This window comes from Struthio camelus, chromosome 6 (assembly GCF_040807025.1).
Source record: "Struthio camelus isolate bStrCam1 chromosome 6, bStrCam1.hap1, whole genome shotgun sequence".
Classification (NCBI taxonomy): Eukaryota; Metazoa; Chordata; class Aves; order Struthioniformes; family Struthionidae; genus Struthio; species Struthio camelus.
Window position 1 is genome coordinate 28231805 of NC_090947.1, and position 24482 is coordinate 28256286.

The 24482-nt window shown below is 62.7% G+C and overlaps 1 protein-coding gene across 1 annotated transcript; it reads left to right on the top strand.

Annotated features, from left to right (window-relative positions):
- The first annotated feature begins 18266 nt into the window (after window positions 1-18266).
- CRYBA2 (crystallin beta A2) lies at window positions 18267-21767 on the top strand. Its single transcript, XM_068949601.1, has 5 exons — window positions 18267-18296; window positions 18858-19028; window positions 19454-19595; window positions 21091-21233; window positions 21544-21767. Exons 2-5 carry the CDS (start codon window positions 18871-18873, stop codon window positions 21689-21691), a joined length of 591 nt encoding a protein of 196 aa, XP_068805702.1. The 5' UTR covers window positions 18267-18296; window positions 18858-18870; the 3' UTR covers window positions 21692-21767.
- The last annotated feature ends 2715 nt before the right edge of the window (window positions 21768-24482 follow it).

Genomic DNA, 24482 nt, shown 5'->3' on the forward strand with positions numbered 1-24482 from the left:
TCTCGCTCGGAGAAAAGAAGGCCTTCAAGCCTAGGCCTAGTATGCTGGTCTGTCTGTCCCCCATGCCTTCTGAGTGCTCACAGGCTGGCTGAGACGTGGGCCCAGCCCAGAGGCCTTGCCGGAGGAGTGTTGCTGTGAAGAAGCAGGGTTAGTCGTTGCCAGGAGGTGGCAGTGTTAGTTCTGAGAAATCCCAAATGCCGGCCTGGAGCTGAGGTTTGTGGCTGATGCTGGGCACGGACTGGTGCTGGCAAGGGCTGCAGGCTGGCCGTGCCCGCTTTGGTGTGTCTCCCCTCTTCTGCAGGTCTGGTGGGCTCTGCTAGATTGGGGCACACCTGGGGCACCCTGCTCTGTGGAGGGTGGGTGCCCAGTGCTGGAATGTCTGGTGTCTCCCTCCACACCCTCCTGCCCTGTGTTCCCAGTGCCAGGACCCAGCCAGGATAGGAATTGCACCTTCTCCCCTCGCAACCCGACAGCAGGGAACTGTGGAGGGCTTTTGCCCTTCCAGGCAGGGGCAGATGCCCACTGTGCCCAGGGATGCTGCAGCTCTCCCAGCACCAGCCCAGTGCTCTGCTTTGTGCAGGAGCCCTGTGTGCGTAACTGTTTCTAAGCCCCAGGGCTGAGCTGTTCCTGTTGTCAGAGATGCAGCAAAGGCTCTGCTGGCTCTGGAGCTCAGCCTGAGCACCTGGGCTTCCACGTGGCTCCTGGATCCATCTCGCAAGGAGTATAGTCCCTCTCCCCCTGCACCAACACACTGGGTTGTGATTCTCCCATGGCAGCTTTTCTGTCTTCCTCTGGACAGTGGATCGCTGAGCAGACAGTGGACTCCTTCCTCCCCAGCTCCAGGGAGCGGCAGCCCAAGAGCAGGGACTGGCTGTTCTGTCCATTTGGAGTAACTCTGCCCGGTCCAGGCTCCTCACTGGGATTTGTTCAAAACAGATGCTCTGTATTCCCATGACAGACTTCTTCACCTGCTTGTGCAGGCAGGGGTTGGAGCCTCACCATCCTCCTAAAGTAGGCTGAGTTCAGCTGCCTGACAGAGCTCAGAGCAGCCTGGAACAGCGGAGATGGGGCTGGTCAAGGTGTCCCTCCTCAGGCCTGTTGCATAGTTTGATGCCCTCCTATCTGGGCTGCCTCAGGACTGATGGGTCAATGTGGGAAATGATTGTCCCTCAGGACTGATGGGTGAATGTGGGAAATGCTATCTACTGTGTAAGAGCAAATGGATGTTGCCTGAATGCAGGCACTTGCGCAGGAAATGGTTTTACTGTCGTTAAAGCTCACATCCTCTCCCTTCTCCCTGTTCACCAGGGCTGAACACAACATGGACCTGGAGGAAACAGGAGACTGGCACTATGCTTGCCAGTTGGAGCAGAATCAGAAGTGAATTCACTTCTCTGATGATTATAGAGTTCCTCTAGTAGGAGAGAGGGTCCTGAGATAGTGCCATTGACGGTGGGGGAGTCAGAGAAGTCAGCAGGGAACAAGAGCTTTGACAGCTACCTGTAGGTCTGAGGGCTAAATCTTTCTTCTCTTGGCTCTTTGTACAAAGTGTGAGATGGTTGAATGTCGCCTCTATTCTAGGTTGTTTCCCGTTCCTGCCAACCCAGCATGCACTAGGCAAAGCCATTAGTAGCTATCACCTATTTTTCTTTTTATCCTCATCCTAACTTAAAAATATGTGTGGGACAGTTCCTTCCCCAGGTTGGGGAAATTCGTACTGAATCTTCTCAAGCTAGGAACAGATCTGGGCCTTCATTTTGGAAGACACGTATGTGTGCACAGCCCTGTGTGTTGGGAATTGCTGGACAGAGCTGTGTGCCTACAGGAGGGCTGAGGAGGCTGTTAGTCCCCTGGAGAGCTGGTCCCTGCAGTCTGGGACTGGCTCAATAGGAGTTAAAGCTGTGGGTCTGAGGTAGTGCCCTGCAACCCTGCAGCCGGCAGGCTGGAGCACGTGGGGGGCTGTCTGGCCGGGGGGGCTGCAGCAGGTGCCCTGCGCTGTCTCGCTCTCAGCTGTATGAGCTGACAGCCTCAAGGGTTCTGCAGAGCCAGCCCAGTGGTGACAAAGCCACTGAGCCCCCATTGCTGTCCTCCTTTGCAAAGGGAGGGGGAGACAGCACCCCCCACAGGCACTGCTCTGGGTGAGCTCTGCAGGGCAGGGAGCCCAGAGCAGCGAACTGACCCAGGGGGGCTTTGCCTCAGGGCTGCAACCTGGCCCCAGCTACAAAATCGTCTGATGCTTCCCTGCTGCTGTCTCACTGCCCCCAACTGTTCCTCTCCACACTCGGCTCTTGGGGGCAGCAGTGGGGTGAAGGGGGGATAGAGATGTGCAGAACTGGCATGGAGGATCTGGCCCTATCTGGCTCTGTCTTCTTTACTCCCTGCAGCAGGCAGCAATGAGCCTGGCTAGCCCTTGGAGCAGTGCTGTGTGGGTTTCCAGGGGGTGGGACTGTAGCAGTGCTAGACCTGCAGCCCAACTCCCAGGGAGGGGGAGCAGCCCTCTCTCTTGCTGACCACGTTCAGGTCTCAAGCAGGAGGAAGCTGGCATCCGTAGCTTTGTTGTACTAGTTTCCAGAGCTGGACTGGGCCCTAACCCACATTGCAGACCTGCCCCAGCACCAGCTATGTTTCCAAATGTACGTTTCTCTAAGAGAGATATAGATATGGGTTCATCTCCTTCTCACTGGTGTTTAGGTGATGTTCCCTTAGGGCTGGGATGCTGGGGTTGGAGGAGGGGGGCAGGAGGGCAAAGACTGGTGGCCTACAGGTATATGGTCAGAATCTGGATGGCTGAATGTGAGCTTGACAAGCTAATGTGACTCCCCTCCTCCTTGTGTTAGCTATCAGGAGAGCTCAGTCATCAGGTAGTTAATGCAACACACAACAGACCTTTTCTTCTTGGCTGTTAGTCCTGGCTTCTAGGGAGGGGTGAAATGGCCTTGGGGCAGGTGGGCAACAGAAGCTATCCTGAATCCCATTAAAACATTTAACACCTGCTGAATCGTGCCATTGTCTGGGAGATAAAGGGAAGAGAACAAAGCTGTCTCCCTTGCCAGGGTGTCTGCAAGGCTCTGCTATCCCATCCTGGCCAGGGGAGCCTGAACGCGCTGCAAAGACGTCCCCCCCTCGGTCCTCTGTCCATGTGGGGAAGGGAGCAGTGCTAGGGGAGAGTGCCCTGGACCTCTGCCCCAGGTCTGCACAGCCCCTGATTGAGATCAGCCCCCTTCTCCTCCCCATACTGAGTGCTAGGCAGGCATGAGGAGAGCCCCTGCCCTGAATCACTCACAGTGCCTGCACAGGCAGAGCAAAGGCCGGGGAGTAAAACGTGAAGGAGGTCTCCAAGATCCATGGCAGAAACGGGCAGAGACACTTCATCTCTGGTCTCCCACATCTGAGATACTGGGCTTTGCTGGCTCAGCTGTATAGCTTTGGTATTCACGCTGGGATATTTGGGCTTTGTAGTCCATGCTCAGGTCAGACCAGGGCACTGAAGGATTCTCCTGACAGCTGTGAGGCGCTCTGATACGGGGCTAGTCATTCCTGGTGGGACAGTAATGCACCATGAACCCTTGGATGCTGCAAGAGGAGGCTGGGCCTGCTCCTGCTGGGGCCAACCTTGTTCAGTGCCTGCCCGCCAGGGAAGAGCACGCACAGGTAAAATGCTGCCCTGGAGCCTGCTCCCCTGGACAAGGCAGGTGGAAGATGTTCCCTGGGATAACTGTCTGGCACAGGACGCTCTGTGTGCTCAGGGCACCTGCTTTTCTCCTGCTTTCCATAAGGCAGCGCTGCAAGGGTACTTTTTGCTGCTCTTCAGAGCATGGTGGGGCCCTGCCATTGCTGAGAAGAGATGGGCGTGCGGGCGTTTCTGGCAGACCATATTGGAGTGTCTGTGCCAGAGTTGGAGCAGCAATCATGGGCTGCTTGTGGTGTTCTGGCTTCTCCAGAAAACGGACAAGCTTTTTCTACCTCTCCAGGGCTGAGTGTGAGACCCATAGGCTGCCAGGCCTGGCTGTTGTGTGCTACAGGCCTCTCCTGCATCAGGCATGGCCAGGCAGCCTGTGCAGGGGTCTGCTGCTCAGCTTGGACCAGCATGGAGAGGCCAGAGTCCTGCTGAGCACATTTCCCATACCAGGAAAGTAGAAGTGGGGAAATCCAAGTGTCAGGCCCTTGCGGCATCAAAAGAATAGGGAACATTGTATTTTCTCTTAGCCCCGCAACCCAGGGCAGTGGTAGTTCTGCATTTTCCTTGTTGGCAAAGCTACTTGAAAAGAAGGTCAGGGCTATAAATGACGGTATGCTGGCATCCCTCTGGCTCCTCGCTGTGCCAGGCCTGGCTGGCCAGAGGGCTGGGCTAGGGGCACACAGGATCCCAGAGACAGCAGGCAGGCAGGCAGGCGTTCAGGAGGAGGGAAGGAGCCTATCTTTCAAAATCCTGACTCTGAGAGGGCCCAGGCTTCAAAGAAGAGCTGGGTGGCAGTGGCTGATAAGGATCTGCGGCTATCCACTTACATTTGGGAATCCATTTACCTCAACCTGCAGGCACGCTCTGGCTCTGGAAGGGGCAACAGCGATGGTTTCTACTGCACACCCAGGAGCCAGGAGCCCTGCAGGTGTCCGCTGTGGGGGTTAAAGTAGTGTTACCCCTTTCCCCACCAGCAAACACACCCATCTACACAAACAAACACACCAGTGCACTTGCACAAAGGAGCTTCTCCTGCCACCACAACTGCACTTCATGCTCTGTTATCCAGGGAGCTGCGGGTGCCGGAGTAAGCTGCAGGCAAGATCAGTTGGGGACTGTCAGGACTGAGCGGCATGGCTGGGTGCCGCAGGAACATGTCTAACCTGCTCCTGGCCCCGTGAGCTCTGCACGCTCCCCCCAGAGCCAGCGTTCAGGGCATCTACACAGGTTACCCCATGCAGGGCAGGTAACGCATCCCTACTGCTGGACAATGGTGTAACTCTGGGATGAAGTGCCCCCAAGGTAAGGCATGTGCACATGGGGTGAAACACATCCTGTTCTTGCCCATGCATTGGTAGAGCTGGCTCCTGGCCAACGTGGCTGTGCTGGAAACACTCCCGAACAGAGGTGTTTTTGCAGAGTCCTGCTCTGTTGCCCAGCTCGGAAGTCTATGGGCTTCTCTCGACGAAGTCTGCATCATCCTGGTGTGCCCACTGGCTCTCCAGCACGAGCAGGTCCCTGCCATCGCTAGCACTCAGCATCAGGCTGCTTGGGATAGGTAGTAGAGAGACACCCCCCTCCGCCCCCCTTTGCTCCTTTGCTCTCCTGCTCCAGGATCTTGCTACTCCCTCACCTTTCAGGAGCTCAAACTGTTGCAAATGAACAGCCGCCCAGGTGGGGTACCCCCACACCTGCCTCCCCTGGCCCCCCTCCGTTGCCGGCCTGCTCTCCCCTCACCCCTGGCTGCAAAGTGAGCCAGGCAGGTGGGTGGAAAAGTGACAGCTGGTGTTGTTCCAGTGCAGGTTAATGAATGTCTCCTCCCCCCCCCCCCCCCCGCCACCTCCTCCTCCCCATCGCCCGCCCCAGCACCCAGGCTCCTGGCTCCTATCAGCCCATCAGGCTCCCATTAACAAAGGCAGCCCTGGAGAGTTTGCATAGAGACCTGCTCTGCCTCTAATCTAGGTGGGCTAATCGCCTCCCCTGCCCAGCCTGCCTTCCCTGGGTCAATATTTGCTCTGAGCAAACAGGGAGCCGTGACAGGTGCGCTGGGGAGAAGGCTCGCCGCGGACAGCCCAGCCCTCTCGCCTGTCTCTGCTCGCTCACATCTCTCCGACCCCCCGATCGCCGGCCAGCCAGAGCTATTTTTATCAGGGCTATAAAAGCCCCATCCAGCCGGCGTCACCCTCATTTTCTGCTCATGAGCCAGCAGGGGAAGGTGAAGCCGCTCACCTGCGAGCTGCCAACGTGTCACTGGAGTCAGGTGAGGTGCTGTAGCCTGACACGCCTGCGCTGTGGTCCCGGGCGCTCGGCCGGGAGCGGGGTGCTGGGGCATGGGGCTCCTACCTGGGGATGCCCTGAAGCTCCCTGGGGATCAGGATGGGGAGTTTAGTGGCACCCACCGAACCCCTGGGAGGGAAGGGGATGGGCTCAGGAGGTGCTGTCCCAGCTGCCCCTTTCCTTTAACTCTTCCTTTCTCTCTCACCGTCTTTTCTCTTCCTTTCTGTTCCTCTGCCACCACCCATTTACTTTCCTCCTTTCTTTCTTCCTTCCTTCTCTATTTTTCCACGGTCCCTCCCCACCTTGCTGTGCCAGTTTAACCCGCCCCTGCTCTGTTTGGCTTTCCCAGGCAGCAGGTGTCTAGCAGCCACCTTCCGGACTTTACCCCCGGAGGAGCCAGTTCAGAGCAGCGAGTGCAGCCAGGACATCTGCTCCCCAGCCTGGAGGGACCCGCCTCAGCAGGAAGGATGGGGAAGGGGCTCCCGGGAGCCCCCAACAGAGCGCCCTCCAGCCCATGCCATCCGAGCCCGGAGCTACTCTGCACTTGCCTGGCGTCGAGCCCCACGTGCAAGACCTGACCTGAACGTTTTGTTCGTTCGGCTCGCGTTAGGCAGGTCCAGCCTGTCTGCAAGCGTGCAACAGGCACGCACGCATGCAACACCAGCCATGCACCGGTGCTGCATGTCCCATGCACCTGAGACACGCAGCTCATGTACTGAGAGCACGTTGACCATGCAGCACTCATGCATGAAATGCAACCTGGCCAGCCGCATGCGTTACATGATGAATGCAGAGCCAGCGTGCAAGACACACAGGAGACATACACACAACACGCAGTCTTCACTCAGACACATGCATGACATGTGACCTGCGCATGGCACACGCATGAAGCGATCAGCAGGCAGTGCACACACAGAAGAAACAACTGGCACGCAGCATGAGCGATGACATGGGACCTGCACACGTGCAGGACACGGGAGCCATATGGCATTTGCGCTCATGGCATTTGTAACATGCAGCAGATGCACATGCTGCCTTGATGCCCTGGCTGTGTCATGCAGGAGCCAGGGTATGTGTGCCCCTGGCAGGGTAGGAAAGCCACACACACATCACATGCTAGGGACATACATCCCACATGCACGGCTGCCACCTCTGCCTGCAGCAGCTCGGTGGGGAAGGGGCAGCCTGGCCCCTGCACGCTGGCAGCTCTGCAGAGCTGAAGCAGCAACAGGGAGCCCTGGCAGTGCTTCCCTGCCTGGCCCAGGGCTGGCCCAGGGTGGAGCTTTCCAGGCTCTGCCAAACGCCCAGGTAGGTCTCAACGGTCCGCTGGCGCCAAGGCAACGTTATCTGCTGACACAGCCGCGGGGAGTGGGGAGGGAGAGCAGGAGCAGGCAGGGGGTGAACAGGGCAGAGGATTGGGGGAGTCCCGTCCTTTCTGGTACCCCCCCCACTCCTCTGCCCTGTGTTGTGCCCAGGCAGCTGATCCCGGCCCTGCACTTCCCAGCCTCCCGGGGTCGGTCTGTCCGTGCGCTGGGCTGCCCTGGGCCAGGCAGCGCCCTGCCTCTTGCCCCTGCCGTGCAGGCCAGGTACCCATTCCTGGTGGCAATCCCTTCCTCCCCGTAGAGGGGGGAATCTGGTGAGCCGAGGAGACCTGTCCCAGGACAGCCCTGTCCCGCTCTTCAGGAGTACTGTAGTGCTCAGCTCGGTACTACAGAGCCTCAGGGTTCAGGGCTGCTGGGGCTACTGGGAGCAGCATAGGCAGCAAAGCCAGCAGCTGGGTGCCAGCTTGACTCCTGTCCCCCTGGCCAGGGCAGAGGCACTCAGAGCCCAGAGCTGCCTCTCACCCTGTGCAGGTGGTACGGAGTCCTGGAGAGCTGAGAGATGGGACAGTGGTGGACCCTCTGCTTTCCATCCCCGGGCCCCCGACGTTGTTTGGAGGCTACCAAATGCCCCATGCCTCCTTGCCTGGCCATGCCTGGCTCCTGCTGTGATTTCTCAGGCAGCCCTGGGCACGTTCCTGTCCTGCCCTGCGGATGCTCTGTTCGGGTGCTCTGTTCCCAGGCATACTCCTGGCAGGCATACACGCTTCTCCGGCAGCACAGGACCTGGCTGCAGCCCGTGGTTAGCAAGGCCAGCTCCAGGCCCTGCTGGGCTGCTCCGAGGTTACAGGAGAGACCTGAGCCCTTCCTGCAGCCTCTCTGCAAATGCTGCCAAGGCTGAATAACCTGGACTGAGCCCAGTCCTGCAGAGCGTGTGCAGAGCAGGGGTCAGAGAGAGCCGAGGATATCGGCAAAGCCAGACCTGTGCCTCCTCTGATGGAATTGGCTCTCCCTCGCTCTCCCCTCTGCCATTTGATGTCTCCCAGCGACCTGGGCAGAGCAACATGAGAAGATACATCTGGGAAATGGGATTTTAAGGGAAGACGTTTTGGGGCTGTGAGTACCTTTACCCCCTCCTCTCCCAACCTCGGGCCCTCCCCTCTGCAGCCGCGCCTGTGCTGCAGGAGCAGCTCTGGAGGGAACAGCAACGATCGTGTGCCGAGGCTGGGAAGAGAAGGGATGATTCCTGCTGCGCTTTGCTGTGAAGCAGCCCTCCCCTCCGCAGCTGATCCATGCACAGTTCAAGGCTCAGCAGCCCCTGCTCAGAGCAGGACAGCCCTGTGCCATCCTTAGGGTGGCCCTGCAAGGGATGGAGATAAGGCACGTTCTCAGCTCCCTGCCTGGGCAAATGCTTGGAAAGTTTCCAACAGATTGTGTTGAAAAGCATCAAAATCCAAGAGTGTCGCTGGGGTACTGAGCTCCTGTGTCTCCCAGGAGCTTGGTGCCCCATCCTAGTCCAACCAGAGCAACTGCCTGATTCACTGATGCTACACGGCGCTAGCCGTCATGGTCTCACAGCCACAGGCCCCTTTGGACCATGTCTCTGGGCTCTGTCTCCTGCCACTAAGCCAGACAAAGTTGAAAAGTTGAGAAAGCACAACACATCCCCTGATCCACACAAGTCCCTGCAGCCGCCCCAGTCAGGCTGGGATCAAACGCAGCAAGATTAATAACGGTGAGCAAAGCCAGACCCTCCTGCCTATGCCACTCCAGTCGCCACACGTGCTTCTCTGCAGGGGCAGAGCCCAGTGGTAGATGGTATCTCACTGAGCAGGACTGGGGGGGAGATGCCACCCTGTGCCTTGCTCTCCTTTGGTGACCCCATGTGCTGTGGGGCTGCATGCTCCTGGAGCAGAGCCTGGCATCTCTGGGAGAGTAGAGCCCAGCAGAACCCACATTGCACCCTGCAGATATCCCAGATGCTCCAGAAAAGCCTCTTTGCCTCTTCAGGGTATCCTGGCAGCAGCTGGGGATGCGGGTGATGGGAATTGTCCCCCCCCATCCCAATCTCCCCAGCCTGCTCTCCCTGTCGCAGCCCCGTTAGCCCAGCGGCAGCAGGGAAGGGAGCACTGGGAAGCTGTGACGTCTTCCAGTGTTGTGGATGGCCATGGGAAGCCTCAATGACCTACAGGCTGGGTTGCTGGGGGAATGACCCTTAATCAGGATTAGCACCAAAGAGCCTGGAGGGCTGGGTCCCAGGGCAAGCTGATCTGGGAGCCTGGCAGACCTGGGGAACCATCACCTCATGTTGTCTTCTGATTTCTGGGCAAAGCTAAATCCTGCCCAGTCCCTGAGCCCATCTGGCTCACCTTCCAGGGCCAGACTGCCTTAATAGGGTGTCAAACTTGCTGGGCACCTCAGGGCCTGCACATGCTCTCCCCTTCAAATCTTGCAGGAAATCACCTCTGGGGCTTTAGGCACCAGGAACCTGTTTGGTCCTCAGCCCTTTCCCTTCATGCACCGTCCCCAGCTCCCGGCTCCCACGTTAGAGCCCAGTGCCAGTGCCAAGGGCTGCGCCAAGCTGGCAGGGGATGAGGTGTAGAGGACACCGTTGCTGCCTGTGCTGCGTGCTGGTGCCTCACCCAAACCCAGCCAGCCCTGCATGAGGATTTGCATCGCTCTTTGTTTTGGGGAGCTGGGCCAGGGATTTGTGTGGGGGAAGGACAGGGAGGCTGATGTGCAGCTCTGCACGGGGAGAATTTGCGTGGGGAGGACAAGGTGCGGGAGGAGCACCGAGGAGGCATGTGTGCATATGCATATGAATGTAGGCACATGTATTTGCAAATACATGTGTGTTCATGGGTGTATATGTGCACACAAGCTTGTGCACGGGTGTGCACATGTGTATGTGCACATACATGTGTGTTTATGTGCGTGTGCACACACACATGCATGGCTGTGCATGTGTGTGCTCTCCCTGGGTTAGGCATGCAATGCGGAGCTAGTGCATCTTGCTAGTGCGGTCACTGCTCTGAGTGGCACGAGTGTGTTTGTATGTATGTGTGCACACGCGCATGCGTGTGCGTGTGTCCACAAGAATATGTTTGCACGTGTGTGTGTTTGTGGGTGTGTGAGCGCATGTGTCTATACTCCCACTGGGCTAAACATGTGGAGCTGATGATTCCCCTGCCACGTTCGTGGCTCTGTGTGCTAGCATGTGTGTGAGTCCCACAGACGTGCGGGAGTGAGCAGAGGTGGGTGCTGCTGCTGGCTGTGCGGGGGGTGTTGCTGGTGGGCTGCATGTCCTGCCCAGCCAGCCTGGCCGTGGCGTGCACTCCCGGGGCAGGCAGTAGTTCGCTTCAGGATGTAGCAGAGGCAGCAGGCTGTCCTCCGCACTCCAGTGCTGCCTGGGGGGGATCGGCCTGGGGACCCGCCCGCTGTCCTCGGTGGCATGGGATTGTGTGGGAGCAGACTCAGGGGGATTGCAGGGGCTGAGCATTGCCCCCTAGATGCCACCTTTCCCCAGCCCAGTGTGTTTGCAGTAGCTCTGTCGTGCCTGGAGCAGATGCTCGGGCCGAGCAGGCACTCCCCGTCCCGGTGAGGTCACTCCGTCCTGTGCTGGCGCTGCTGCAGGTACCCAGCCAGCGCACACAATGTCTGGGCCAAGGAGACGCCAGCCCTGAGGCTACCCGAGCCCCTGGGGCTGGGCTATCATGGGAGCTTGGGGGGTTGCTGATGCTCCCTGCTCTCTCTGGCCTCTCAACCTGTTCAAGGCAAGGAGGGGCACAAGGAGCATTAAGGGACCTGTCTCAGCTCTGTCCTGGAGTGCTGCACTCCCCGTAGTGGGTTACAGGGCCAGACCATTTCCCCAGGCAGTGGGTTCATCCCACGCTTCCCTCCCAAGGCTCGTGCGCATGGGGAGAAGCAGCCTCCTTGTGGCAGACTCCCTGTCGGCACAGCGTGGGTAACCCCGGCGTCCTCTCCATGCTGCAAACCCCTCTGCACCCACAGCCCCCCGCGAGAGGGGATGGGTTTCCCATCACCCCTAGCAAAGGCCTCTGAACACCCCATCAGCAAATACGTTAAGGCAGGGGGGACCTACCCAAGGACTCAAGGTACGGTGCTGGGATATAACACCCAGAGCTTGCTCCAACCCTGCATCTCGAGTGCTTCAACCCCATCCTGGGACCATGGTGCCCCAGGGAAGGGGTGCACGATGGGGACCCCCCCTCCTGGACTAGCCGCGGCACAGGGGAGGGTGCAGGTAACCTGCCCATGGGTGGGATTCAGCAGCTGCCAGGGCTGCTGTTCCTGGCCCAGCTGCTGCCGGTTCGGGAGCCCCGAGGCAGGATGTTCTGTTCTGGCTGCAGCACCTGGCTCAGCCCCCGCCCGCGCCGATCTGATAGCTGCTGGAGGGGGGGAGACACTGCCTGCCAGGTTTCTCTGCCGTCTCGGAGATGAGTGTCACCCCGGCTTGGGTGCCTCACTCCGCAGATGTTGCCAGCAGCTCCCAACAGGGTGCAGGACAGACAGCCTCTGTCCCGCAGCCCCAACAGGGCACCCTCCAGCTACTCCAAAGATGGGTGCAAAGCCAGGACTGACCTCATCCTCTCTTTCTTAGCTGTCCAGGGCCATCTCTGCTTCTAGCTGGCAGCTTCTCCCGCTCAGGTGTGAGCTGCCCCTCGCCACCCTCCTGCCCCTCTGTCCACCTCCTCGAGCAGGCTGCACCTCTCTCGCTGTAGCCTGTCCAGCTCCAGAGATGGTGTGTGGCTCCAATGGGGGGACAAAGGAAGGGGGACACCCTGGGGGTGCTGCCTCACTGGAGCCTTGCTGGCTCAGTAAGGTGAAGGAGCTGCTGTGTGGAGCAGGTCTTGGCTGGGCACTGGTTGAGTTGGTGTCCCTGGCTGTGGGGCTGAGGGAGCTGGAGATCCAAGGACTCCCCCCCTCCTTGCACCCTGTGCCTGCCTGGCAACACCATGGCAACACCCTGGGTGCTATAGGCAAATCTGGGACCTCAGCTGAGCTCACCCCTCCAAATACGCTGCAGTGTGTTGGAGGAGCACCCGGGGCAGCATCCGGGTCGGCCTAGGCTCAGGGTCACAGGCAGCCTCCCTCCAGCCATCCCGCCCGGGCCCAGGCTCTGAGACTGCTTGCTAGGAACTGGTTTGAACTGGGCACTGCTGGGGAGACCAGGATGTTTCTCCAGGATGCTGTAGCTGTGGGGTTGCCCTGTGGATGCCAGACTGGGATCATTTGGGGTAATAGGCAGGGCACTGCGGTGGTTGGCACCAGTTTTGAGTTAGGAACTGGACCCTAGTGCCAGATACCTGCTCTTTTGCCCCGGTGCTTGGCATCCCCATCCACAGACAACTCCCAGGGTCAGGGTGTGAAGAACGTGGGGGACACCTGAGCCCTCCCCAAGGCTGCAAGGGACCTACCTGTTCCCTGGGGCTCCTTTCAAAGCAGCCCATCAGGGTTTTGTCGCTCTGTCAGTCCCGCACCACGGCTGGGCCTGGGGACGCGGCGGTTGCCACCTGCTCACACCCAGGCTGTAATCCACAGGCAGGAGGCGAGCAGCTGGCGGAGCCTCCCTGACCTTCAGGTGGGATTAGTCCCCATGGGAACAGCGGGGAGCTGGCAGGTGAGGCCACTGCTCCAGAGGCAGCCTGGGGGACCGGAGCAAGGTTGGCAAGGCTGGGGGCCCTGAGCGCGCCCCAGCCGGCGGGGGCAGCTGGCAGCCAGATCCAGGCAGAGGCTGCGCAGGGCAGCTCCCGGGCTGGTGGTAGAGGGCGAGCTTGTGTCCCTGGGGGTGTGGGGTTGGCGGAGCGCGCAAGGGTGAGCCATGGCAGGTGCAAGCCCCCAGCCCTGGGGGTGTGAGTGTGCAAGGGTGAGCGCTGGCTGGTGCGAGCCCCCAGGCCACCCAGCTGTGCAGGCCGTAGGGAGTGGTGTGGATGGGGCAAGGCGAGGGGCTGTTCGATGTGTGGATGCACCTCCGGTGGGGCTATGGGTGCCATGGGGCAGAGTGGGCATACATAGTCCCACAGGGAGGGGAAAGCAGTGTGCTGAGGGGTGGCTGGGATGCCTGCTGGTGGGGACAGTGGGTGCCTGGTGTGCCACTGCCAGCTGGGGTAGCAGTGGCTGGCTGTGGGCCGGGTGGGGAGAGCAGAGGCTGCGCTGGTGGGGCTGCCACCTTAGCAGGCTGATTGCAGGGCTTGGCTGTGAGCAGGCACATATGCAAAACCTTGCTGATCCTTGTACTCATCCTCCTGGCCACAGGGTTCCTGCTCCTCTCTGGCTCTCGACAGCACCCAGGGACCAGTCGGCATCTTGGTCACAGTTCCCAGCTGTGCTCTAGCTGGCAAACCGTAGCTGGTGTGGCTCTTGGGGCCCCTCACCCACTGCGTCCTCACCCTGGGACTCATCCTGCCCTCGGTGCATGGCATGATGTGTGGTGCCCATTGAGAAGAAGTCAGCCTGCCCTGTGCTAGGAGCTCTCACGGGTGCTTGGTCACAGGCTAGGAGAAAGACAGGGGAACGGGGGCCTGGGCAAAGCCAAGCTCTGCCCCAGCACCAGGGAGTCCCAGTGGCTGGGACCTCTCCAGCACCTCCCGGCACGGAGCTGCTCACAGCCTACGGCGTGCGTGTGTGCGTGTGTGCGTGCGTGTGGGGGAGCTAATCCCAGCAACATCTGCCAGGCTGTTTGCGATCCCAGGAGTTTCCGGCTGCGGGGAGGGGGCAGGAGCTGTGTGCCGTGAACACGTGCGTGTGGCCGGCTGGCGTGCGCGGGGCTCCTAGTGCAAGGGGGGGAGGCAGCCGGGGGCGCTCCTGCTGTGCCTGTGCACGCACACCCAGGTGTGTGTGTGTGTCTGCGCACGTGTGCGGGGACAAGCGGCAGTGGGGTGTAGCAGTGACTCCAGCAAGCCCCTCAGCTATGGGATTTAGGAGACTAGGAAGTGGAAATGGGGACTTTGCTTAGGACTTGCCAATTCTCCCGTGGCCAGGTTGAGAGCAGCCCTGAAGAGATGCTCGGGGAGGGAACGAGGTTATTTGCATCTTTGCTGCCAAGGATGATTTCCCAGGGAAATGAGGCTGGGGGAAGAGGTGGGTGGGAAAAGAGAACTGTGGGGCTGAGTGAGGGGAACGATGCGCTGATCTAATCAGCTAGACCCTGCAAATAAAAGCCACCTGTTTCTGCCCGGGCAGCAGGAAGCCATCCCCAGAACAAACAGAGCACCAGGCAACTGGGAGAAAGGCAAACAGGGCCCGGCACCAGCTCCATCTGCTCCCGCTTGGCCCAGGCCCTGGCCCTCCAGCGCTCTGGAGTGACAGCACAGCCCCCAGGGAGCCTGGGGACAAGGGTAGGGGGGCTCATGGGACTCGGGGAGGTGGCCAGGGCTCAGCTCACAGTATCTGCTAGTACCAGGACCACAGGCTGCAGTGGTGGCCTGGACACTCCTGGGGAAGAGCATCTGCTGCCATGAGCTCCAGGGCAGAAGATGTGCCCCAGATGTGGCATCGGCACCAGGATGCCCCTGCAGTGCCCATGTCCCCTCCCTTGGGGCTGACTTTCAGCCTGCTCAGCTCCCTGATCCACGCACTGGCCCCAGGACCTGTGCCAGCACAAGGCAGAGGCAAAACCACCCGGCCAGCAACAAGGGACCATCCGCTGTGGGGTCTGGGCTGGGAGCAGGGCACTCGCATGACCCTGTCCAGCCGCCGTGCCCAGGCTCTCGGGTCCCCTGGCCGCCTGGCCTCGTGCGCCGTGCCTGGGCCTGGCACAGCGAAACCCGATCTGTTTTGCTAGCGCAGGGAACACGCTGAGCCGGGAGCAACACGGGGCCCTTATTAAATTAGCCTATGCAGCAGGCCCCGGGCGAGCGCTAACCAGCTCGCAGAGCCGATATTAGCAGCTGCCCTTGAGCAGACTTGCTGCCTGTCACCACCGCTGCTGGCCTCCCCCTGCCCGTGTCCCCAGCCAGGCAGGTGTGTCCGCGGGCTGGCAGGTGACAGAGCCACGCGGGGACGTGGCTGGTGGCAGGGACCGCCCAGAGGGGCTGGGTGATGCCCCAGGAGGCCAGGTTGTGTCAGCACCCCTGGGTGCAGCAGGGAAGGGCTCTGGGGACAGCCCAACCTGGGCAACCCGGCCTGCCCCGCCGTCTCCCATGGGCTAGGGCTTGGATGTGGCTGTCCCCAATGTGCCAGGGGACATGGGGCCAGGGTGGGACCTAGCAGCCTGGTGCAACGCTATGAAGCAAGGACACAGTCCGGCCTGTGTCGGGGGGGGGGGTTTCCCCCGTGCCTCCTCCCCCCACGGTGCCCCCGAGCGGTTGTACAGGAGGCTGCTAGAGCTACTTGGGTGCCCCCATAGCACAATGCACAGTGCCTCTATAACCCATCGCACACCCTGTAGCACCCCCCCACCCACTAACACACTCGCAGTGCCCCTATGTACCCCTGGGCACACACCTCGTAACAGCCCCACGTACCCCATAGCACACCCCACAGTGCCCCACACCCATCGCTGCCCCATGCCTCTGCTCACCCAAGCGCAGGCGAGGGGCAGCCGTGGGCTGGGGGGACCCTTTCATGAATAACCCCAGCCCACCCCGAGGAGGACGCCATCTCCACGGCACATCCGTTGTCCCATGCGGCAGTGTCACACCCCAGGGGCTCAGGGGACATTCCTGCACCCAAAGGAGAGGCCAGGGCATGGCCACGACACGCAGCTGCTGAGCAGGGAGATGCGGGCAGGCAGCAGGGACAGGGCGGAGGGGAACGGATGGATGCGTGTGGGAAGCAGCGGGCTGCTGGGACAGGCAGGCGGATGGAGTCGGATCATGCCATCTCTAGCCCCCGTCAAGGTGGGGCTGAAGTTTGGGCTTGTTGCATGGGGCATCGCTGCCCCAGCTGCTCCCCTCCATCCTGCCCAGGAGCACCCCACATCCCTCCCTCCATCCCCTGCTCCCACAGGCAGCTGCAACTACTTCCAGGGGGTCCTGCTGTGCCCCTGCTCTGTCTTCCCCCTGTGCACAGCACCCGGGGGGTTACAAGCAGAGGGTCTCCTACCCCAGTGCCTGTCCCCTGCCAGTGCCACCAATGTCCCTGTGCTGCAGCCAGCTCCAATCGCTGCCAGGCTGCACCCTCTGCTGGGACCTCGAGGCATCGGCCCAGCCAGCCAGGTGACACCGCCTGGGCAGGGGACAGCCAGGCCAGGGCCATGCCTGCTCCTGGCAATGTCATCGCTGTCCTGAGGTGGGCCAGGCCGGAGGAGCCCATCGGGGTCAGCAGGGGCTCTCCAAGTGCCCTGCAAAGGACAGGAGCATCTCTGGGGAAGCCGAGTCTCAGAGCTGGGAAGGAGATGCTGGCTGGTGAGTTGTCGAGCATGGGAGAGAATCCAGGTGACCTGGCCCCAGCCCTGCCCTGCTCGGACCCCTTACATCCCTCTTGCTGAGAGCCCAGCATCCTAGCACCAGGCCTCTGCTTCCCGGCTCCCGCACTGGGCCCTCCACCCTCCACCGGCACTGCTGGGTGCTCTTTGGATGCTGATGCCGTTCTCAGGACCCCGAGAGGATTGGGGTTTTCCTGCGGGAAGTTAGCTTGCTCTGGGCCATCCCTTGCCTGGAGGCCAGGCAACTCCTGCCCAGCTGGATTTGGGGAGTGCCCAGACTCACCAAGGACTAAGCAGGGACAGTGCAAGAAATGGTGCCAGCAGGAGACCCAGGATTTCATGATTTCATGGACCAGGACCACAGGCTGCAGTGGTGGCCTGGACACTCCTGGGGAAGAGCATCTGCTGCCATGAGCTCCAGGGCAGAAGATGTGCCCCAGATGTGGCATCGGCACCAGGATGCCCCTGCAGTGCCCATGTCCCCTCCCTTGGGGCTGACTTTCAGCCTGCTCAGCTCCCTGATCCACGCACTGGCCCCAGGACCTGTGCCAGCACAAGGCAGAGGCAAAACCACCCGGCCAGTTGTAACCGGAGTGTAACCGGGCAGTTACACTCTTCCTCCCTTCCATCCTACATAGCCTCATCCGGCCTGGGGCTGGTGGGGGGCACGGGGCGTATCTGCATGACATAGTGCAATCCCAGGCAGGGCCGTTCCTGCTGCCCAGGGTAAGGATGCAGCCCTGCCCCAAAGCTGTCCCCCTCCTGCTGTCCCCCCCAGGAGGAGGGGGGCACTGTGCACAAGGGTGGGGGACAGATTGCCAGAGGGGGCCATGCCCAGGAGGTCGCAAGCAAGGAGCGTGTAGTGTGCTGGGGCTCATGCGTGCCTGGGCCAGAGCTAGCACAGGGATGTGCACCGCACGCCCATCTCCCAGGGCATGGAGCCACCAAGCTGTGGCTGTGCCCAGGCCTCCTCCATCCCTCTCTTGTTCACCTGCTCACAGGCAGCTTCTGCCCCTGCGTGCAGCCTGCCCGGGCGCACTGAGCCCCTACTGTGTCCCGCCAGCTGGGGCTGTGCAAGGCAGGGCCTGGCCAAAGGAGGGACCCGCGCTGGCCGTGCGGCAGGCTGCAGGGCGGGGAGGGCCCAGGCGAGCCCTGCACCCCGGTCCAAGGACGTCGGTGCCCCGGCACTCCCAGCTGGCAACACCTCCTGCTTCGCCCCGGCATCTCCTTCCAGCCAGCACCAACCTTGGCAAAGGCTCCGGGTGCCCTGGGAAAGGCGGCGTCCCTAATCCCCGGGCCAAGCGGGGACATTGTCGGGGGGGAGAAAGGAAAGCGGTGCGTCAGGCCCTTTGCCCATTGTGCCCTGAGCCCCTGCGCAAACACAGCCCAGCACTTTCATTGTGAGCCCCGCGGGGCGCGGGGGGGCCGCTCTCGCCACGCTGCCTAAGTGGAATGGACAGCGGGAGCTTGGCGCGGGCGGCAGCCCCGGCCCCGCGCGGCCCGCGCCCCCCCGGCCTGCTGACACAGCGCCCCGCCGTTGTGCACCATCGGCACTTCGCCGCCCGCCTATAAAGGCGCCAGGGCGAACCCGCTCCCAGCACTGCCACCTTCGCCTCTGTGCCCTGCCGACCAAGTAAGTACCAGGCTGTGCGCCCCGAAATGCCCCCAGTGCACAGCCGCTGCCACGCTCCTTTCGCCCCCCCCACGACTCCCCCCACCACGGTGCACGCTCTGGGGAAGGGGCAGGCCGTGGGGTGGCACGGCCGGGACCTCGCGGGCAGGAGGCACACGATCTTTGCAAGAGCCCCCGAGGCCTGCGGTGCCAGCTGGGCTCCTGGGGCCACCTCTGCCCCGGGGCTGCAGCCGCGGTTGCAGGAGTCACTGCAGGAGGCTTGGCAGCAGAGAAACTGAGGCAGCCCGGACACCGGGTGCATCACATGGAGAGCGTGGGCGTTGCGAGCGCCCCTTGCAAGCGGAGAGGCCTCCGAGGCCGCTACACAGAGATCCCACAGCCCCGAGGGAAGGGCACGGGGAAGTGTCCCCCATCCCATGGGAGGGAGAGGGGCTGGCGAGAGCAGCGGCGGGCACGGGATGCGGGAGGGATGCGCTCTCGCCCCGAAGCGGAGGCAGCCAGCGGGGAAGCCGGGGGCCGGCAGCGGCAGCCGCTGGGGTGACGCGCGGGCTCTGCCTGCAGCGGAGCGCTCCGCATGACCAGCGAACCAATGGACACCCTGGGGCAGTTCAAGATCACCGTGTGGGAGGAAGAGAGCTTCCAGGGCAAGCGCTGCGAGTTCCTCATGGAGTGCCCCAGCATCATGGAGCGCAGCTTCCGCAAGATCCGCTCCATCAAGGTGGAGTCTGGCCCGTAAGTGCCCCGCCGGCCTCGTGGCCCTGGCCCCGGGCACCCTCCCCGCTCCTGCAAAGCCCTCTGCTCCCCGGAGACTGCCCAGGAGCCAGGACACCCGGCTCCTTCCCCAGCTCTGCCGCAGCCTCACCGCACGACATCCTTCCCGGCGCTGCTTGCATGGTGCCTCAGTTTCCCCATCTGCAAAGCAGGGAGGGAAACCCTGGTGAGCCGGGGTGCAGGTTGGAGGCAACGGCGCGGCCCTGGGGAGAGGGGCTCCCGCTCTGCCTCCAGAAGGCACTGCAGCTGCTAGCAAGAACCCGACCTCCACGACAGACCCCATGGGTGGGGGCTGCCCCGCGCCCCGCCAGCGTGTCCCTGCCCCGCTCCGAGTCCCCCGGGGCTGCGTCCCACCTCCCTGAGCGCTTTCCTCCTCTCCCTTCCAGCTGGGTGGGCTTTGAGTACCCCGAGTATCAGGGGCAGCAGTTTATCCTGGAGAAGGGCGACTACCCGCGGTGGGAGGCCTGGAGCGGCAACAGCGGCTACAGGACCGAGCACCTCCTCTCCTTCCGGCCCATCAAGTGCGCGGTGAGTTACGGGGGCCCGCGGCCGGGCGGGAGGCGCTGCACCAGCAGCCGCTGCGGGCCCCGAGCTCTGGGCAGCCTGCAGCCGTTCCCGCTCCGTGGCCGCGCTGCACCCGAGGCCAGCACGGCAGGGGGGAGACCCGGGGCCCGACGGGTGGGTGAGGGACGGATGGAGTGATGGGTGATGGGTGGAGGGATGGAGGGGGGGACAGAGGTGGTGCAGGGGTGGAGGGATGAGGAGTGCACAGAGCTGCTGTGGGATAGAGAGGTGCAGTGAGGGCTGGAGGTGCAGCAGACGGACCAAGTGGTTCTCACTTCTCTGCAACGACAGGATACTGCGATGCTCTTTAGGTCTTAAATTTAGCCTGAAACGCCATCCTGACTCCTTCTATAAACTGGCCGCTTTATGCACTTGCGAGTAGCTCGCCGGCTGGGGTCTCCATGGGTGCAAAGCGCAGCCTGGCTGCGCGTGGAGGGGGCGAGCGGAGGAGCTGGTGGGCAGGTTGCAGGGAGGGCCGAAGCGGGGCCTGCGGGGGCGGGGGCTCGTCCCCCCCAGCCTGGGGTACCCGCGCTGTTCCCAGGCAGACGCGGCCTCTATCGCTCCATCTGCAGAGACACTGGTGCTCGCAATACGGGCACGTCTGCGCCTCCGAGCGGGGGGTCCCCCCCCCAATTTTTAATAATCACCAGGCAGATATGCTTGGGCTTTAATAAAGGGGATCCGATAAGATCACTCCTCACTGGCAGGACTGCTCCTCCGTGCAGATAGATGCGCGTGGGGGCTGGGCATGGGGGGACAGTGCCGCATCGCTCGGTGTCCCAGCAGTTAACCCCTCGGTGCCCAGGGCCCAGAAAGGCCCCTCAGAGCTGGGGGGACCGCTCAGACGGGGCTTTCGGGAGCCTGCCTTGCCCTGCGGCCTCTCCACTGCCTGGGCAGGGTGGGGGGCGAGGAAGCCGCGGACTTGGCCGCTGTCGTCCTAGGCTCCTACCCGAGCCTGGTCCCCCCGTGCAGCCGGGCACAGGTAGCGCGTGGACATGGGGAGCAGCATCGTCTGGGGCATCCTGGCGATGGGTGCCAGGCTGAAGGGTGCCCCCGGGTGTTCGCAGCCCTGCACCAAAGCTGGCCACGATCCCGCACCTCCCTTGGTGCCTTGGCATGTCCCCCTGGCCCCCCAACCCCTTGCCCTGGGGGGCAGGATCTGCAGGGCTGTGCGAGGGTGCCAGGAGCCTCAGGGGGCTCCGGAGGAGAAGCAGTAGCTGAACAACCTCCCGCCGCCAGCTCCCCCTCTTCCCGCTCCCCTTCTCCATGTCCGACTTTGTCCCGGCGGAGCGCCTCGCTCCCACTGCCTCCCGGCCCCTCACCCCTGCGCCCAGCCTGCTGCATCCCCTGCTTCCCCCCAGCTCTGCGACATGCGATGAGTGGCAGCAGAGCGGGGTGCAGCAGGGGGCAAGGCCAAGGGGTGCTGATCCCCCCCCACCCTTCCCCGCTCCTTCGGCAGAACCACAACGACAGCAAAGCCATCCTCTACGAGGCGGAGAACTTCCAGGGACGCAAGTTTGAGCTGAGCGACGACTACCCCTCGCTGCAGGCCATGGGCTGGGGCAACAAGGAGGTGGCATCCATCAAAGTGAACTCTGGAGCGTGAGTGCTGCTGGTGTTGGGGGGGGGGCGGAGGGGGCCGCACACAGGGCTTCAGCCGGCGCATCCCTCTCGGAGAGCCCCCGGCATCCCACAGGGATGGGGAAGGGGCACCCCCACACGGAGGGGACCCTGCCTGCTGCCCTGCCCTTGCCACCCCCAGCCATGGGGCACCTCCATCTCCCCAAAACGGGGCAAAAAATGGGGTGCAGAGGGCTGGGGGCTGGGGAGGGCAGCAGTGCAGAGAGAAGGGGATGCGGGCGGAGGATTTGGCCTGGGGTTCTGAGCCGGGGGGGGGGGGGTCTCCCTGCAGGTGGGTGGCGTACCAGTACCCAGGATACAGGGGCTACCAGTACGTGCTGGAGCGGGACAGACAGAACGGCGAGTTCAAGAAGTACAACGAATACAGCAGCCAGGCCCACACCAACCAGATCCAATCCATCCGCCGCGTCCAGCACTGAGCAGGGGCAGGGCTGCGCGCCCCCGGGGCCTGCTGTGCAATAGACCTGAATCCGGTAGCAAATAAAGGCATTTGTCAAAAAAAAAAAAAAAAAAAGAAAAAAGAAAAGGTGCTCCTGCCTCTTCCTGCTCGGGGGGCTGCAGGGCCCGAGGCCCCCACGGGGGGCTGGGGGCAGGGTCTCTCCTGCCCCCTCCCTCCTGCCGCAGGCCCTAGGGAGGGGTCCCAGCTCGTGCCATCAGGGAAGGCTTTTCCTGTTCCCCAGCTGGGGTCAGAGCCACGGCCCCCTCTTGCCCACCAGGCGCACGCGTGTGGGTTAGTCCCATCCTCTCTGGAGCAGTCTGGGGACATCCTCCGGGCTCCCAGGAGGTGACCGCCTCCACCCCGGCTGGGCTCTCTGGTCCACGTACAGAGAGCAGAGGGGATGCTCTGCCCGGAGATGGGAACATACTGGCCTTACTGGGCAGGGGCGCAGGCAGAGAGGGGGCCGGGGCCGGGGCTGGGGGGGGGGGTTGTGCCCTGGGTCCTCCTGCTGGGGCATGCATGCGGGAGGGGCACAGGCTGCTCGGGGTGTCCATGTGTCTGACACAAACGGGGCTCCAGCACGGGAGGAGTGATCAGGGCGCTGGCTGATAGAGGGGGTGTACAAGGGGGTGCTGGGGGTACTGGCTTATACAGGGGGTACAGGGGGTATCGGGGGCACTGGCTGGTGGGAAGTGTGTGCGAGGGGGTGCACAGGAGGGACGCTCAGGGGGACACAATCCAGGGGGCTGCTCGCTAAGCACACACGGGCAGGAGGTCCTCGGGGCAGTCTTACAGGTCTGGGGTTCAGCTCGCTGCTCCCAGCACCTCCAGGATCCCCCCCCCCCACCTCGGCCTGGCCACGCCAGCACATCCGTGCCAGGATCCGGCTCCGGCTCCACCCGGGCACACGCTGCTCTGGAGCCCCACCCTGCCTCCCTCCTCCACCTCCAGCACCCTTTCCCGGCCTCCTCTTCCTCTCCCATCGCACGCCAGTGCCCTCTCAGGGCGCAGTCCTCCGTTTGCCACCCCAAGGTGCTCCCTGCACTCAGGACATCACCTCTAAAGCCACAGGAAGGTGAAAGAGCCTGCCGTGCAGCTCAGCGACCTGGGGAGCCGGCTGCCTGCTGCGCTGGAGGCACACGTGGCTTTGGGGACTGTGGGTGCCTCGGAGGGGTGCTAGGCTGCTGGGAGTCCTGGAAGGATTGAAAGGATTGAGCTGGGGGGGGGGGGGTCCATCTCACCTCAGTGTCAATGTGTGCATGCCTTGCACCCAGGGCTGGGTGAAGACCTGGGTGGTCCATGTCCTGGCTCGTGGCGTGTGTGTGTGTGTGTGTGCGCGTGTGTGTGCGTGTGTGCGTGTGTGTGCGTGTGTGTGCGTGTGTGTGTGTGTGCGCGCGCGAGTGCGCATTACACACAGGAGCATGCACACAAGCGTGCACAGGAGCGTGCACAAGTGCTCCCCATGCTTCCACGCTCCCTCTCCTGTTGCACCCTATGCAAACACCCCAGCACCCTGAGCATCCTCTCCATGCCTCACTGCAGGGCATCCCCGCTGCCTGGCGGCGCCCAGGCCACCCCCATGCCCTCCCCTGTCCCCTCTGAGCCCGCTGGCCCCACCCCACCTCGGCCCCACGGCAGCAGCCCGGCCTCTCCCCCTGCACAAACACATTCCTGCACACAGGCCCGGGCTGCGCCGAGCCCAAGGCCACGTCAGCTCGGCGCTCCGCTCCAGCACGCAGGTGAAGTTGCCCTGGGCACCAGCCCGTGGGGCTGGGATGGGGGGGGAGCCGTGAGGGGCACGGCAAAATATGGGGCCTTTGTTGCCATGTCCTGGTGAGGGGGGGGGGTGCTGGGTTGGGGGAGGGGGTGGGGGGCAGAAGCTCCCTGCTTGCAGCCTTCTGCTGCTGCCAGCTTGGTCCCCACCTATCCAAGCCTCCGTCCCAGGAATCCCCCATGGACCTGAACCCCTCCTGGATCCCCCATGGACCCAGACCCTCATCCCCTGGATCCCCTGTGGATCTGGGCCTCACTCTTGAACCCCCCAAGTACCCCGGGCCCCCCTCCTCATGCTCCAGCCCCCCATGCAGACCCAGGATGATGTCCTTGGGTCCCCACAGGGCCCACCCCATCCTACAACTTCCCCATGGATGCAGGGCTCCCCATCGCCTGGGTGCCCCGCACTCCCTGCTCCATTGCAGCCCTCGCCCCCCAGCCCCTTACAACCTGTGCCACCTGCAGCCCCCCACCCATTGGCTTTCCCAGGGACCTAGGATCCCCATCCCCTATGCCCCCACAGCCCCCCATCCCCAGCGCCCACAGCCCCAGCACTGCTTCTCAGGCCGATCCTGCACTGCCAGCCCCCCCTCCACGTTGGCAGGGGGTCCCACCGAGTCAGTCCACCTCCCCGGCACCCACAGGCCCCGCCAGCCGTGCTCGTCCCGTGCCCTGTGCCGTGCAGGTTTGCAGGGGGAGCTGGCCTGGCTGCTGGGGCTGCTGGGGCAGAGGGCTCCGCAGGTTCGGCCCCCTCCTCACCCTCACCCCGCTGTGTCCGGGGCTTGTTTTCCGTTGCCTGCGGTTTGTTCCAGTGACTCAGGCAGCGAAAGCAAGTCTGGGAGGCTGCGGAAAGGCTGCCGGGGAAGACTGCACTGCGGGCAGCAGGGCTCGGGGGGCCGGGGAGCAGGACCGTGCAGGGCTGCAGCGAGGGGCTGGAGGGCTGAGCGAGCTGTGACACACCGCCTGCTGCGGGGCATCAGAGGAGCTCGGGAGACAAG